At 46.0% G+C, this 12,488-nt stretch overlaps 2 protein-coding genes across 2 annotated transcripts in view; one reads left to right on the forward strand and one right to left on the reverse strand.

Moving 5' to 3' along the window:
• The window catches only part of LOC119448918 (MAM and LDL-receptor class A domain-containing protein 2), a 666,053-nt gene that overhangs the window by 58,834 nt on the left and 594,731 nt on the right, over nucleotides 1–12,488 (reverse strand). The gene's annotated exons all lie outside the window — the stretch shown is intronic.
• LOC119450647 (MAM and LDL-receptor class A domain-containing protein 1) overlaps nucleotides 1–12,488 on the forward strand; it is a 464,623-nt gene that overhangs the window by 20,349 nt on the left and 431,786 nt on the right. Inside the window, exon 5 of the mRNA XM_049666103.1 lies at nucleotides 4,262–4,396. Within this exon, the coding sequence (XP_049522060.1) occupies nucleotides 4,262–4,396 (135 nt within the window). The remainder of the gene's footprint in view (nucleotides 1–4,261; nucleotides 4,397–12,488) is intronic.

Consider the following 12,488-nt stretch of genomic DNA (forward strand, 5'->3'; position numbering starts at 1 on the left):
GGACATTGAAGCCGGTTAATTGATCAAGCATTGACAATAACCATTCGATCATGTAGATCTTAACGTGAAGCACAAGAAGGAAGGGAGGGGGGGAGGGGCGGAGGGCGGCTCACGTTTTAGGATAACATGAAAATCTCTTGAGTAAAACAAGAACAACATGAAAGCAGTAGCCAATGTTCCGACAAGTCAACATTTGATCTTCCTTTCATTTTGTTCTTGTTTTGCTCATCGTCTCGAATTTCCGTCTCCCGCATTCCTCGTGTTTGCCTTGAAAATATATGAAAAGACTGGAAGCGTGCACACATATTAAAACAACGAAACATAGTAAATAAACAATACTGAATTGAAACAATACATTGAATTGAAATGTGGTTCTGGTGCAGGAAAACTAAGAGGAAAGAAGAAGGGACAGAAAAAGCGCCAACTTACAACTGAAATAATTACATAGAAACACCCATATTTTGTACAAACAGGTTTGACATGCACAGAACCATCAAGTGTACTACACGTGCACAAAAAGAAAGATAAACATTTTTTTTTTGCAAATCACGATAGTGCGTCTAAAAATTGGTACTGATTATTATGCAATAAACCGACGGGACACTGACACAAGCATCACCATTTTTATTTATGAAAAATGCCTACAGCAATTCACGTACCAGCGTTCCCCGGCTCTTACCTAGTAGACGCGTGTCCCCAAACTGCGGCTCGCAGCCACGCGAAGCACAATGAAAAGGGAAGTGCGAACCTCTGTCCGTTTTTCATCGATATTTGTGCTCCCTTAATGGGTCGTTGGTGCAACGGCCGCTTTGGCCGATATATACTCGGCCGCAGTGCAGAGGTATCTCGAAAGCTTCTGCCGATGGCACAGCGCAGAAAAGGCTTGGTGAGCTCCTTTGTGCACACAGGCTTGGCTCTTTGAGAGGCAATGCGGGCACAGAGCCTCGACAACCTAAAAAGGGTGATGATTGTGTCAGTGTACCGTCGGTTTCATTGCACAATCAGGGGTACCAATTTTTAGATGCACTATGGTGATTCGTAAAAAAAAAAACTTTTTTTGTAGGCGTGTTATACACTTGATGGTTCGGTGCATGTCAGTCCTGTTTGTATAAAATATCTGAGTTTCTATGCAATAAATTCAGTTGTAAGTAGGCGCTCTTTCTGCCCCTTCTTCTTTTCTCTTAGTTTTGTTGCGCCAGAAGCACATTTCAAGGATGACCCAACTAGCCCAACATTGCGTTCGCCTGAATTACGTTGAATTGAACCACAAAAACCTTCGTCTGGAGCTTTTTTACACAATATATAATAATCAAACAGGAATCAAGGCCTCGTCATATCTGCGTCCTCCGTATTTATTATCTACCGAAGAGACCATGAGATTAAAGTTCGGGAGTATGTCTCCAGGACTGACCTTGCATTTTATATCTTTCCGCAGACCATATCGGAGTACAATTTGTTACCGGCTGAGATTTCATTTCCTTTCATTTATTTAGTCGCAAGTCCGTGCAGGCATTACAGAGTGATTTTGAGCCAAACCTCTGTTGATTTGTTTTACTCTGTATTATGCCCCTCGCATATAATATAGACGCAGCATGCAATAAGTGAGAAGAAAACTTGGCATAGGACAAGGCAACAAGTATGCACTGAAAGATAAGCAGGGTAATATCATCAGCAATTTCGATGACATAGTAAACCAGCGGAAGAATTCTATATTGACCTTTACAGTGCCCAGAGAAGCCAGGCTACTTTCATTCGAAGTAGTGAAGAACATGATACAGAGGCTCCTTGTATAACTATAGCGATGAAGTTAGAAGGTTCTTGCACGACATGACCAGGGGAAAAACTGCTGGATACGATGGCATATCAGTCGATTTAATCAAAGATGAAGGAGATAACATGCTTCAAAAGCTTGCAGCATTTTACACGTAATGCCTGACGACTTCAAGGGTACCAGAGAGCTGGAAGGATGATAACATTATACGGGTGAATTTGAATGGAGACGCTAAAGAATTGAAGAATTATAGACCCATTCGCTTGCTTTCGGTATTGTATGACATATTCACCAAGATAATTTCCAATAGAATCGGGAAACAATTCACTTCAGACAACCAAAAAAACAGGCTGGCTTCAGGAAGCGATATTCTACAATGAAACATATCCATGTCATCAGTCAGGTTATCGAGAAATCTCTGGAGTACAATTAACCTCTTTATATGGCTTTCATAGATTAGGAAAAGGCATTTAATTAAGTAGAGATAGCAGAAGTCATAGAGGCATTGCGTAGTCAAGCAGTTCAGGAGGCATACGTGAATATCTCGGAATACCTACAAGGATTCCACAGTTACCTTGGTTCTCTACAAGAAAAGTAGAAAGATACCTGAAGAAAGAGGTCAGGCAAAGAGGCACAATCTCTCCAATGCTATTTACTGCAGGCTTAGTAGAAGTATTCAAGCTCTTAGACTGGGAAAAGTTAGGAGTGAGGATCAAAGGCGAATATCTCAGCAACCTTTGGTATGCAGATGACATTGTCCTATTCACAATAACGGGCACAAGTTACAACAAATGATTGAGGGTCTTGACCGACAAAGTGTAAGAGTAAGGTTGAAGATCATTACGCAGAAGACAGATAATGTTCAGTAGCCTGGAAAGGGAACAAGAATTAAGGATCGCCAGTCAGCTTCTAGAGTCTGTAAAGGAGTGTGTTTATATAAGTCAATTACTCACAGGGGACATAGATCATGCGAAGGAAATTTAAAGAAGAATAAAATTGGGTTAGAGTACATACGGCAGGCATTACCAAATCCTGACTAGGAGCTTACCACTGTCGCTGAAAAGAAAAGTGTACAATCATTGCATTCTACCGGTGCTAACATGTGGGGAGAAATTTGAAGGTTAACAAAAAAGCTCGAGAACAAGTTAAAGACCGCACAAAGAGCGATGGAACGACAAATGTTTGGCCTAACGCTAAGAGACAGGCGGAGAGCGTTGTGGATCAGAGAGCAAACGGGGATAGCCGATATTCTAGTTGACAATAAGAGGGAAAAATGGAGCTGGGTAGGCCATGTAATTCGTAGGATGGATAACCGTGGACCTATTAGAGTTAAAGATTGTATACCAAGATAATGTAAGTGCATTCGAGCATGGCAGAAAACTAGGTGGGGAGATGAAGTTAGGAACTTTGCAGAGAAAGGCCTTCGTACTGCAGTGGACATAAATATAGGCTGCTGCTGCTGCTGCTGCTGCTGCTGCTGCTGCTGCTGCTGCTGCTGCTGCTGCTGCTGCTGCTGCTGCTGCTGCTGCTGCTGCTGATGATGATGATGATATCCCTCGCAATGCTGCGAATGGTACTGCGTGTTTTGTTTGAATAAAGAATTAAATGCGATTCGCAGCTACTTACCGAAAACATAGAAATGACCCTGGAGACCGATCGTTTGGACATCCCTTGTGACATCTGCTGTTTGTGTCAATTATACATGAAAGAATCCCTCTGATTTAATATTGGAGAGCATATGACTCATCACTTTCACATGCTATGGAATTGAAACCTGAACAATGAGTACAGTGAATGCATTTTTACACAGGAGCAAAAATCAGAACTTTTCTTGCCGACCTTCGCGCCAAAGTTGATTAAGTTTCATCAAGCTGACACACTAATTGCTCCATTGGCTGTCTGTGTTGTTCAAGTGAACTCTTAATATTTTGTAGCCACGGTTATGACTTGGGGACTATGTCTTTACTTCTTGCCTGCGTTGTTTCATTGGATTATGACAAATGTAGATGCTTTATTGTAACTTGCTGCGAATGTTCCTGCTTATGAACGGTAAAAACTGAAAGTAATGCAACGTTCACATCACCACGCTCCCAACCAAACATTAAGACACTCATTGTGATCTTAGCACATGCGAAATAAGACTGCACTTGTTCATTTTTGAAATCAAGTTCTAGCATTGAACACACTTTAGTAGCAGTCCAACTTTAGCGAAGAAGTCGCAACTTGTTGAAATTAACAGCCCGAGCCGTTTCTATTGCTGAAAGCAACCAGTCAGGGTCTCAGAAAAGCAATATACGTATAAGCTGAAAGCACAGTTACAGTAAAAATGCCCTCTATGTGGTGCTTGTCGAGGTTCCAATTGATTGCTTTATGCGAGGAGTTTCATGCTGCCACGCATACTGGCTAAAGCTACCACAGACAATAAATCAGAAATGACAACATTCCTTAGACTTTAAGAAACAAACGGGCCATTGTTTTTATGTCTTTCAGGATATTACCTGCTGCTTCATTCAAATGCAACGGGGCCTTCTCGAAGAGTTACGCGTGCAAGCATCGCTTCTCCAGTTATAAGGAACACCAACAAACTGTGCACGCTCACTTTCTGGTACAACTTCATTTTGAACGGTTAGTGCGTTTATGCCATTACCACCCGCTTTGTGGTCTTTATAAGGTTGTATATAAGTTATATTTCTAAGAATCTATACGTTTTTTGAGCGATCCCTCAAACTATGTCTGTACTAATGTAATGCGCAACTTTAGACGAGTTGGTTCTGCGTTCTTGAACCATCGCATGGCTGAATACAAAAGCCGACGAAGACACGAGGTAGTTGTCATTTCTTCGGTCGTCACATGCTGTTCTAAGTTATTACTGCTTTGTAAAAGCTGGAGCTGGATTAGTTCCTTCTAGAACTCTTTCTAGAACTCCCTCATGAGAACACAGAATAATGACGAGATTGATGACACGTGTACGCTAAACTGCGGCTCAAGCGAGTGGTCTTTGCTTCCGTAGCCTTTTTTCGTATTAGATTCATGGATGGATGCGAAACCTTAATGAAAGTCCTGAGGTACACGACTCAGCGCACTGCGGGCTGCTCCTACGTTGGGACAGTCAGGCTATGCCCGATCGCCGCATCGTGGGCGCTCGGGACAGCTAATAGTGGCGCCCCGGCAACGGGGCACTTGATAGAGGAGCCACTTGTCCTCATTGATTTGTTCCGTGCCTCGCAACGAGGGGACAACGCCAGAACATATGGTCTAGGCTAGCGAAGTCATTGTAGTGCCTGCAAGCACTACTGGCATAAGTGTCGGGATAAAGCTTGTGCAAAAAAGCCGGTCTGGGATACAAGCCTGTTTGCAATAATCTGAGGGTCAATGCCTGTGCTCTATTTAACTTCTTGTGAGGAAGGGGAAAGTGTCACCTTCCGAGATAAAAGTGCTTGGTAATTTCGTTGTATGTGGTCGGTTGATCTCTGTTCTCCACCAGTGTGGGCCGGCGAGGGAGTACTCCATGGTCGCGGAAAGCGAGACCTCGCGCCTTGGAGTGGGCCAGCTCGTTGTGGTTGGTGGGGCCTCCAATGATGAATCCCATGTGAGCGGGTAACCACGTAAGATTGTGGGTGGTGATGCTCCTGCCATCGAGGATGCGACAGGCTTCCTTATACATGGCGCCAACGTTGAAGGCGCGGATGGCTGCCCTGGATTCGCTGAAGATATTGGCATGTGTGTCGTCCAGGAGGGCCAGGGCAATGACCACTTGCTCTGTCGTACGTGACGACGTGCTTCGTACCGAAGCGGCGTTAGCGGTCGAATCCCCTGTGGTTGATCGACACTACTGTGTAATTGTTGCTGTTGCCATACTGGGTCGCGTCAACGTAGAAGCTGCCACCAGGGAGTTCTGTCGCCTGGCGTAGGAGCGCCACCGAGCTGGCCTTCCTTCTTTCTACGTTGTGCTGGGGATGCATATTGCGCGGGGCGGGGGATATGATGAGGTTGTCTTTCTGCTCTTTCGGAAGGTCCTTGTAGGCGTCTTCGACCGTGGCCGTGCGACGCCCATCTCTGTTAGAAGTCGTCAGCCCTCACCTTGGTGCCGGAGAGTCTGAGAATCTGTGCCCTTTCTTGTGCTTCTGCAATATCTTCTAGGGTATTATGAATATCCAACTGCAGGAGTCGGTCGTTGCGTGTGTAGTTTGGTAGCCCGATGATGCTATTCGTCTTCTATGCTAGTTTGCGAATGGTGATGCTATTTGTGCCCGCCACTTCGAGTGTCATTCCCAAGATTCGACTGGACGCGAATTTGGGATTTGTATCTCCGCTTTTGGTGTAGAGATTAATGTCGATTTCAGTGGGCGGTTTCCCGTTTCCAGTTCTATGGCTTGTGGCCCTTTCTAGTTGGGCTGTACAGAAGGAGCTCCGATTTCTTTGGGGAGCACCGGAGTCCCGTGTCCAGGGGCGTAGCCAGAAATTTTTTTTTTTTTTGGGGGGGGGGGGTTCACCGGCCCGACCGGGGGGGGGGGGGGGGGGGGCGGGGCGAGCGTCTGCTTTCCTCTACGTGACGTGATCGACAATAACTATCGGTAGTTTAAGCAGACTCTATGCAGGTATATCGATGACATGGGACCAGTTACCTAATTAAATCTCAGTAACGTAAAAATTACTGGCGGCTATTCCACTGTACTGGAAACAATACGCACTAGGTTTGCCTCGCGTAACGCCGTTCCTCCTTTTTTTAAAAATCGTGCTGCGTGATAGCTGGGACACCCTGTATGTCATTGACTTTCTCGCCCGCAGCAACCCTTTTAATTACTGGTTCCGTAATCCCCCCCCCCTGCTCGCGTGTGCTTGTGGGGAAATTAAGTAAAAAGCAAAGCAAGCTCAGTAAAATACAGTAAGTACGACACGTACAGAGGGCGTTTGGAGCAACGGTCTCTCATCGCGCCACTGAATGGACGAATCTTCGAAAACGCATCATTGAGACGACCCGCCCGATCGGAGAAGACATCATTAATTGTTAATCTCCGTTAAGAGTAGATAGCGTCGTCCTCGTCGGGGCGAAGTGCGTTTAACAATTCAAGGACGGCTATACACGTGAAAATGCACGTGTGACCAGGTTATACCTATTCCCATAGCAATAGCTTGTTCGCTGCGTCTTTTCGCTAGAAAACTTGCACACGCGCAAAAACGCGTAAGGCTTTTTTTTCGAAGCTTTCGTCGCCCTGCTCCCTCATACGAGAGGGTTGCATTTCCTGCGACAAGTGCATTGGCCGCTGTGTCTTCCGCTGTGTGCGAGCGTGCAGCCATCATTTGCCTTTACGTCAACAGATTCGGAATTGTACAGAATATTTCACCGCACAGCATAGATATGGCATGTGTACGCATTTTAAGTAGTGCGTGCAACTCATTTCTGCTTCACTTACACAGGTGCAAACAGGAAGCGGCCTTGTACCTCACCGAATCTCGACTGATTGGTGTACTAGTGATGCATGAATGAACTCCGGTCTTGTTCAGTGCATAGTGCACATAAGAAATTTCTCAGGACGCGTGAACTCCGACGAGAACTGTCAGTGCCTGTAACAAGAGTTTACTTACGCTGTACTGCGCACAGCAGTAATCCATGCTTTTCGGCTGTCTGTTCCATGCATTCTGTTGTCAGTCGGTGGAATTTCACTGCTGGCATCAACCCCTTCGTGTGTACGCGGTTTGGGATTCCACAACACAACAGCAACTATATACCAGCCTTCCGTAATTGCTGGTTTGGGATTCAACAACACAACAGTAACTACCAGCCTTCCGTAGGGGCACAATCGCAAACAAGAGACGTTTCGCGCGCAGACTAAACGTTCACACTTGGGAAGCGGCTAGCGGGCGGAAGGGCCAAAGCGGCCGGAAAATTTTTTCCGCGCCTGTCAAAGTTGTTCACATTTGTTTTGCTACCGCCGCTGCCGTTTTCGTCCAGATCCATCTCGTCCGCGTACGTTTGTTGGCGTGGTGGCGCTCATTATCGCATTATTTCGAGCGGTATGTTCATTCTTTGACCCAGGTACCGTCATCAAAAGTGATCATTTTACGGCAACTTCGCGTGACATCTGCGACCTTCGGTAAATTCCTCGTTGGCGTTCCGTGATTCTCCTCACACGGGCGCGGTACCGCTGAGTCACAGGTTGGTGCCTAGGCGTGATTATATTTCTTTATTATCTTTTATTAGAATAGGGGCCCCAAACGTTTTGGGGCCCCAAAGAAATAGCGTCGACACCACTGCGCATGCGCGAGACGCTAACTGCGTTTGGGTTTTGCGTTGGGCACGCTACTTCACCGATTTAGCGGGAGTCCCAAAAGCAGCCCCAAAAGCTTTGCGTCAACAAACATGGCGGCACCCATCGAAGCGACGGCTCTCCGAGCACCAAACTCGGCTTGATTCTTGGTAACGCGTGAAGTTCGTAAGCTAGGAGAAGTGACTGCGGTTATCGTTTTCTCTCAACTAACGTGTGTAATGAAGATTGATTCATTAGACGCCGCTAATTCCGAATTCGATTGTCGATTTCATCGCTCATAGGCCTAACGTGGATTAGCTTGGCTGGTGAAGGCACGTCAAGTTGGTTACTCAAAATTAGGCGCAACAAATCGCTTGCTGCTAATAGAATAACCTCTCAATTGTAATTAAACGCAAAACCACGAAAGTCAAAATTACTCTTCCTATCATAAAATGGTATAGTTTATTTTAATATTTATAATAGTTTTTCTTTGACACCGTAGTGGCGCTGCAAGCGCAAGACGCTATTCGCAAACGCAAAGCCCTATTCTAAAACTCTTCACTCTTGCGTGCCCCAACGCTAACACCCGCAAAGCTCTTTGGGGCCCCAAACTTTTGGGGCCCCTATTCTAAAACTCCAGGACACCAAAGCGGCAACGGGAACACCAAAGCTAAAACCCGGGCCGGCCGTTGTGTTGGGGCTCGCCAAAGCCTGTGCGTCCTACGTGAGACCTACGCTCCCAATCTATCGTCGCGACGAGAAAAGCACCCCGCGACTTCCGCAACATACCGTGCACGTGCGAGGAGAATTATGGAGCGCGAACGAGGAGTATGTCTAACTATTGTCTGCCATGGAAGTGGAAGAAGAAATGGCTTTTATACTTCTACCTACTTGTTTTCTAGAAATGGACAATGAATAAACGGAAGACGCGGACACCTCGGAAACAGCGGTGGTGGGTTCGCCTGGCTTTGCAAAAGCGCGAGAAGTTGAGTCACGCCAAGGCTTCGTTGCTACACCTCCGGTCGCGCAACGTTGAATACTATCGCGAGTGTTGCTGACAGTACGTTTTAGTACCACTCTTGTCGTATAGCAAAGGGAGGTTCTTGATCGCGTCGATCAGCATTGCAGCCCACACTTTTGGTGCCATGTTTACATGCTAGTGTAGCTTCCGAGCTAGCAGAACGACTTTGCGCCACGTTTCCGCTTCGCCATGGCGAAGAAATTGGTCTATGAGACCGATTTGGCTCGCCGCCTGTCTTTCTGCCTGTTCTGCCGCCTAGGCGGGCGGATTTTGCAAGATTTTGCCGCTTCCGACAAACTTCGAGACCAAGTGTGAACGTAGCCTGCGCGAGCGCGGCCTCACCGGCACCTGAAGGGAAGCGGCGGAAATGTATACCGGAAATTTCGACCACCTGGGGTCTTTAACGTGCACCTAAATCTAAGTAAAGCGGCCTCGAGCATTTTCGCCTTCATCTAAAATGCGGCTGCCGCATTTGTTGCTAGATTTGTTGCGCATTTGTTGCTTCAGAATGTGGCCCCCACATTCTCACCCAAAACCTCACAGAGTGTGAAAGCCTAGAAAAACACCGTGTCACTTTTTTCCATATGCAGACATGATTCGCTGTAAAAAACCAACCCGAACGGAAGCGCCCAGGAATGAAATTGTGATAGTAGCACCGGTTTCTTGAATTATGTCAGCGCGAAGCGACGAGAACAAAGGGTGGGTAAGTGGGCCTGGGAGGGGAGGGGGGTACGGGAAAAATTTCGGGGGGGATTTGAACCCCCCCCAACCCCCCCTGGCTACGCCCCTGCCCGTGTCTGTTAGAAATTTATCTGTAGTGTCGACAGCTTCCTGGAGAGCAGCTTCGACTTGTCTGTCACTGCCTCCCGCGCTCCAGACAGTGATGTCGTCCGCGTAGATCGTGTGGCCGATGACCTGGTTATTATCTAAGTATCTCGAAAGGTCGACCACTGCGAATTTGAAGAGGAGCGGTGAGATGACTGACCCCTGGGGTCGCCGCTGCTCTGCTGCTCCGCTCAATTTTCTTTGATTCCAAATCTGCAGCCTTGAGGATGGTACAGCGTTTGCTCAAGAAAGACCTGACGAAGTCATGGAAGGACGAGCCCAGGTAGAGTTTGGAGATGGCGTCGAGAACGAACTCGTGACGGATGTTATCAAAGGCCTCCTCCAGGTCCAAACCAAGAAGGCTATCATGTCCCCAGTGCAGCGTTCCAGGATTTGGATCTTGATAACCTTCATGGCGTCCTAGGTGGAGAGGCCTGGCCTGAAACCTATGATGTTGTCAGGGAAAAGGTCGTTGATCTCGATATACTCGGCAATTCTGTTATGGGTGGAGTGCTCGGCCACCTTCTCTACACATGGCGTCAGTGAGATGCGGAGGAGGTTGGTGATTTTCCGGGCTTTGGGATGAGTATGAGCTTCGCCACCTTCAATTACGTCCTCCCAAATGCGATTTATCTCATCGGTGAGAAAATCGATCGATTCGTCTTCTAGGTTTCTGAGAGCCTTGTTGTATTACAAGTGTTTTTTTTTAAATCTAACACCTCTTGGAAACCTGTTTACGCAATAAAAAGATATATCAGGCACCGGTTGGCTGACTGTTACCCAAGTTAGGGCACTGCACGGGTCCGGGCTAACGCAAATGCTCGGGCCTGGACCGGCCTGTGGGCCGGGCTGGGCCAGGCTGTCTGAAACGTCTTTTTTGCGGGCTCGGGCTTGAGGCCACGGGCCCGGACTTGACGCGGGCTAGCTCAATTAAAGGACCTAAGCCTGGCCTTCGAGCACACGCGAACGTTATGCATTGCAAGGTTCACGGAATTCTGTGCCAAGCTAAAGTAACATGTGCAGAGAGCTGACTCTTTGTATACCTTAGCACACAAAAGACGAAAACAGATGAAGTTCTAGTTTATTTCTTGTCCACAAGAAATACCATTTTTTTGCGCCTCGGGCAAAATGAATTCTACAATAAACCCCTCTTCAAACTATTTCCCTGTGACTGCATTTGGGATTGCAAGAGTACCACTCTCGTCACTATTATATTATTGTAACCCTAGCACAAGGGGTGTCTCATTCTACTTGTCCGTTTGTTGTATGCTATGCGCTAGTGAATTATCCGGTTGATATATATATATATATATATATATATATATATATTTGCATGCTAATGGGCTGATAGGACTAAATTGTACAATCAAGGTGTACATGTGCACTATATAAAAATAACATCACAGGCAATGCGCCAAATCACTGATGTTCCATGGGAGAAACAAATATTTCGGCTTTTCATTGCTTACACACTGCACTTATTAGACCTCGAGAAGGTGAGGCTAACACACACAGCAGAATGTGTAAGTAAACATGTATGTAAACATATAAACAGTAAATAGTGTGTGAAAGGACAACTTGCCGCCAGTGGGAGCTAGAACTGCGGCCTCAGGACGACATGTGCGATTCTATATGCAGGTATGTTATGGCAGCGGATGAGGAATAAATTAAATTCAGTACTTTTTTATTTTTTTAAACCCTTGTTTAAAAGGTTTTCTGTGCTAAAACCTGACGTCCGCACCTTGACAGATGCCCTGAAACTATATACAAAGCAATGCTTGACATCAAGCACTCTTTGTGCCCAACTTCAATGGACATAAGTTCAATGTGAACTAAACCATAACAGAAACATAGCAAGAATAGCATAGCAACAGATAACAGAGCAATAAATACCCTATCACTAAATAACCTGAACATTGTATATTGCACAAAACGTCCCGCTAACGTTATTAGGTACCTAAATATTTACACGCACGTGTAACCCAGCTTTGGATATGTTAGTAGCACTGGTAGCTATGCGGTTGGATGTGAAAAAGATACTAGACCACCCACACTTGGAGGAACATGGCTTTCAAACTAAGCAACATGATAATAAATTGCTCTATGAACAAATCTGCGTTATAAATGAATTAGCCACGGAAATAAAACGGTCCTTTCGCTATCTTCATTGTTTGTAGGCTTCAAATTCTAGATGCCTCATAAACTGGAAACTCGGTTCCGTGGAACATTCTTTCATTTCAAAGGGAGGACCTTGTGTATTACAGGTTTTATGCCCTAGGTTTCAGACAAGGGTTTTCTCAGCAATTCCGGCACCGACGTTCGCGTATCAAGTTGCGCTTGTGCTTTAATAGTCGTACCAAATTCACTCTCTTGGTACTAAGTGACGCTGGAGTGAGGAGTGAATGGGGCGGTCGGCGTTGAGCAGCATACAAGTATTGTAAGGCTGTATGCATGTCCGCTTTTAGGAAAGTCGCATTAGAAACTTTTACAAATATAAATGTGCTTATCCCAGCTAATGGCAGTAACATTTACTGAATGAGTTGCATTTTCTTGATCATCAGCTTCGTGGATGCTCTGCTTGATTCCCATAAATAAGTTCGTTTCAATTCTAAAGTGCATTCAA

The sequence above is a fragment of the Dermacentor silvarum genome, chromosome 4, assembly GCF_013339745.2.
Source record: "Dermacentor silvarum isolate Dsil-2018 chromosome 4, BIME_Dsil_1.4, whole genome shotgun sequence".
NCBI lineage: Eukaryota > Metazoa > Arthropoda > Arachnida > Ixodida > Ixodidae > Dermacentor > Dermacentor silvarum.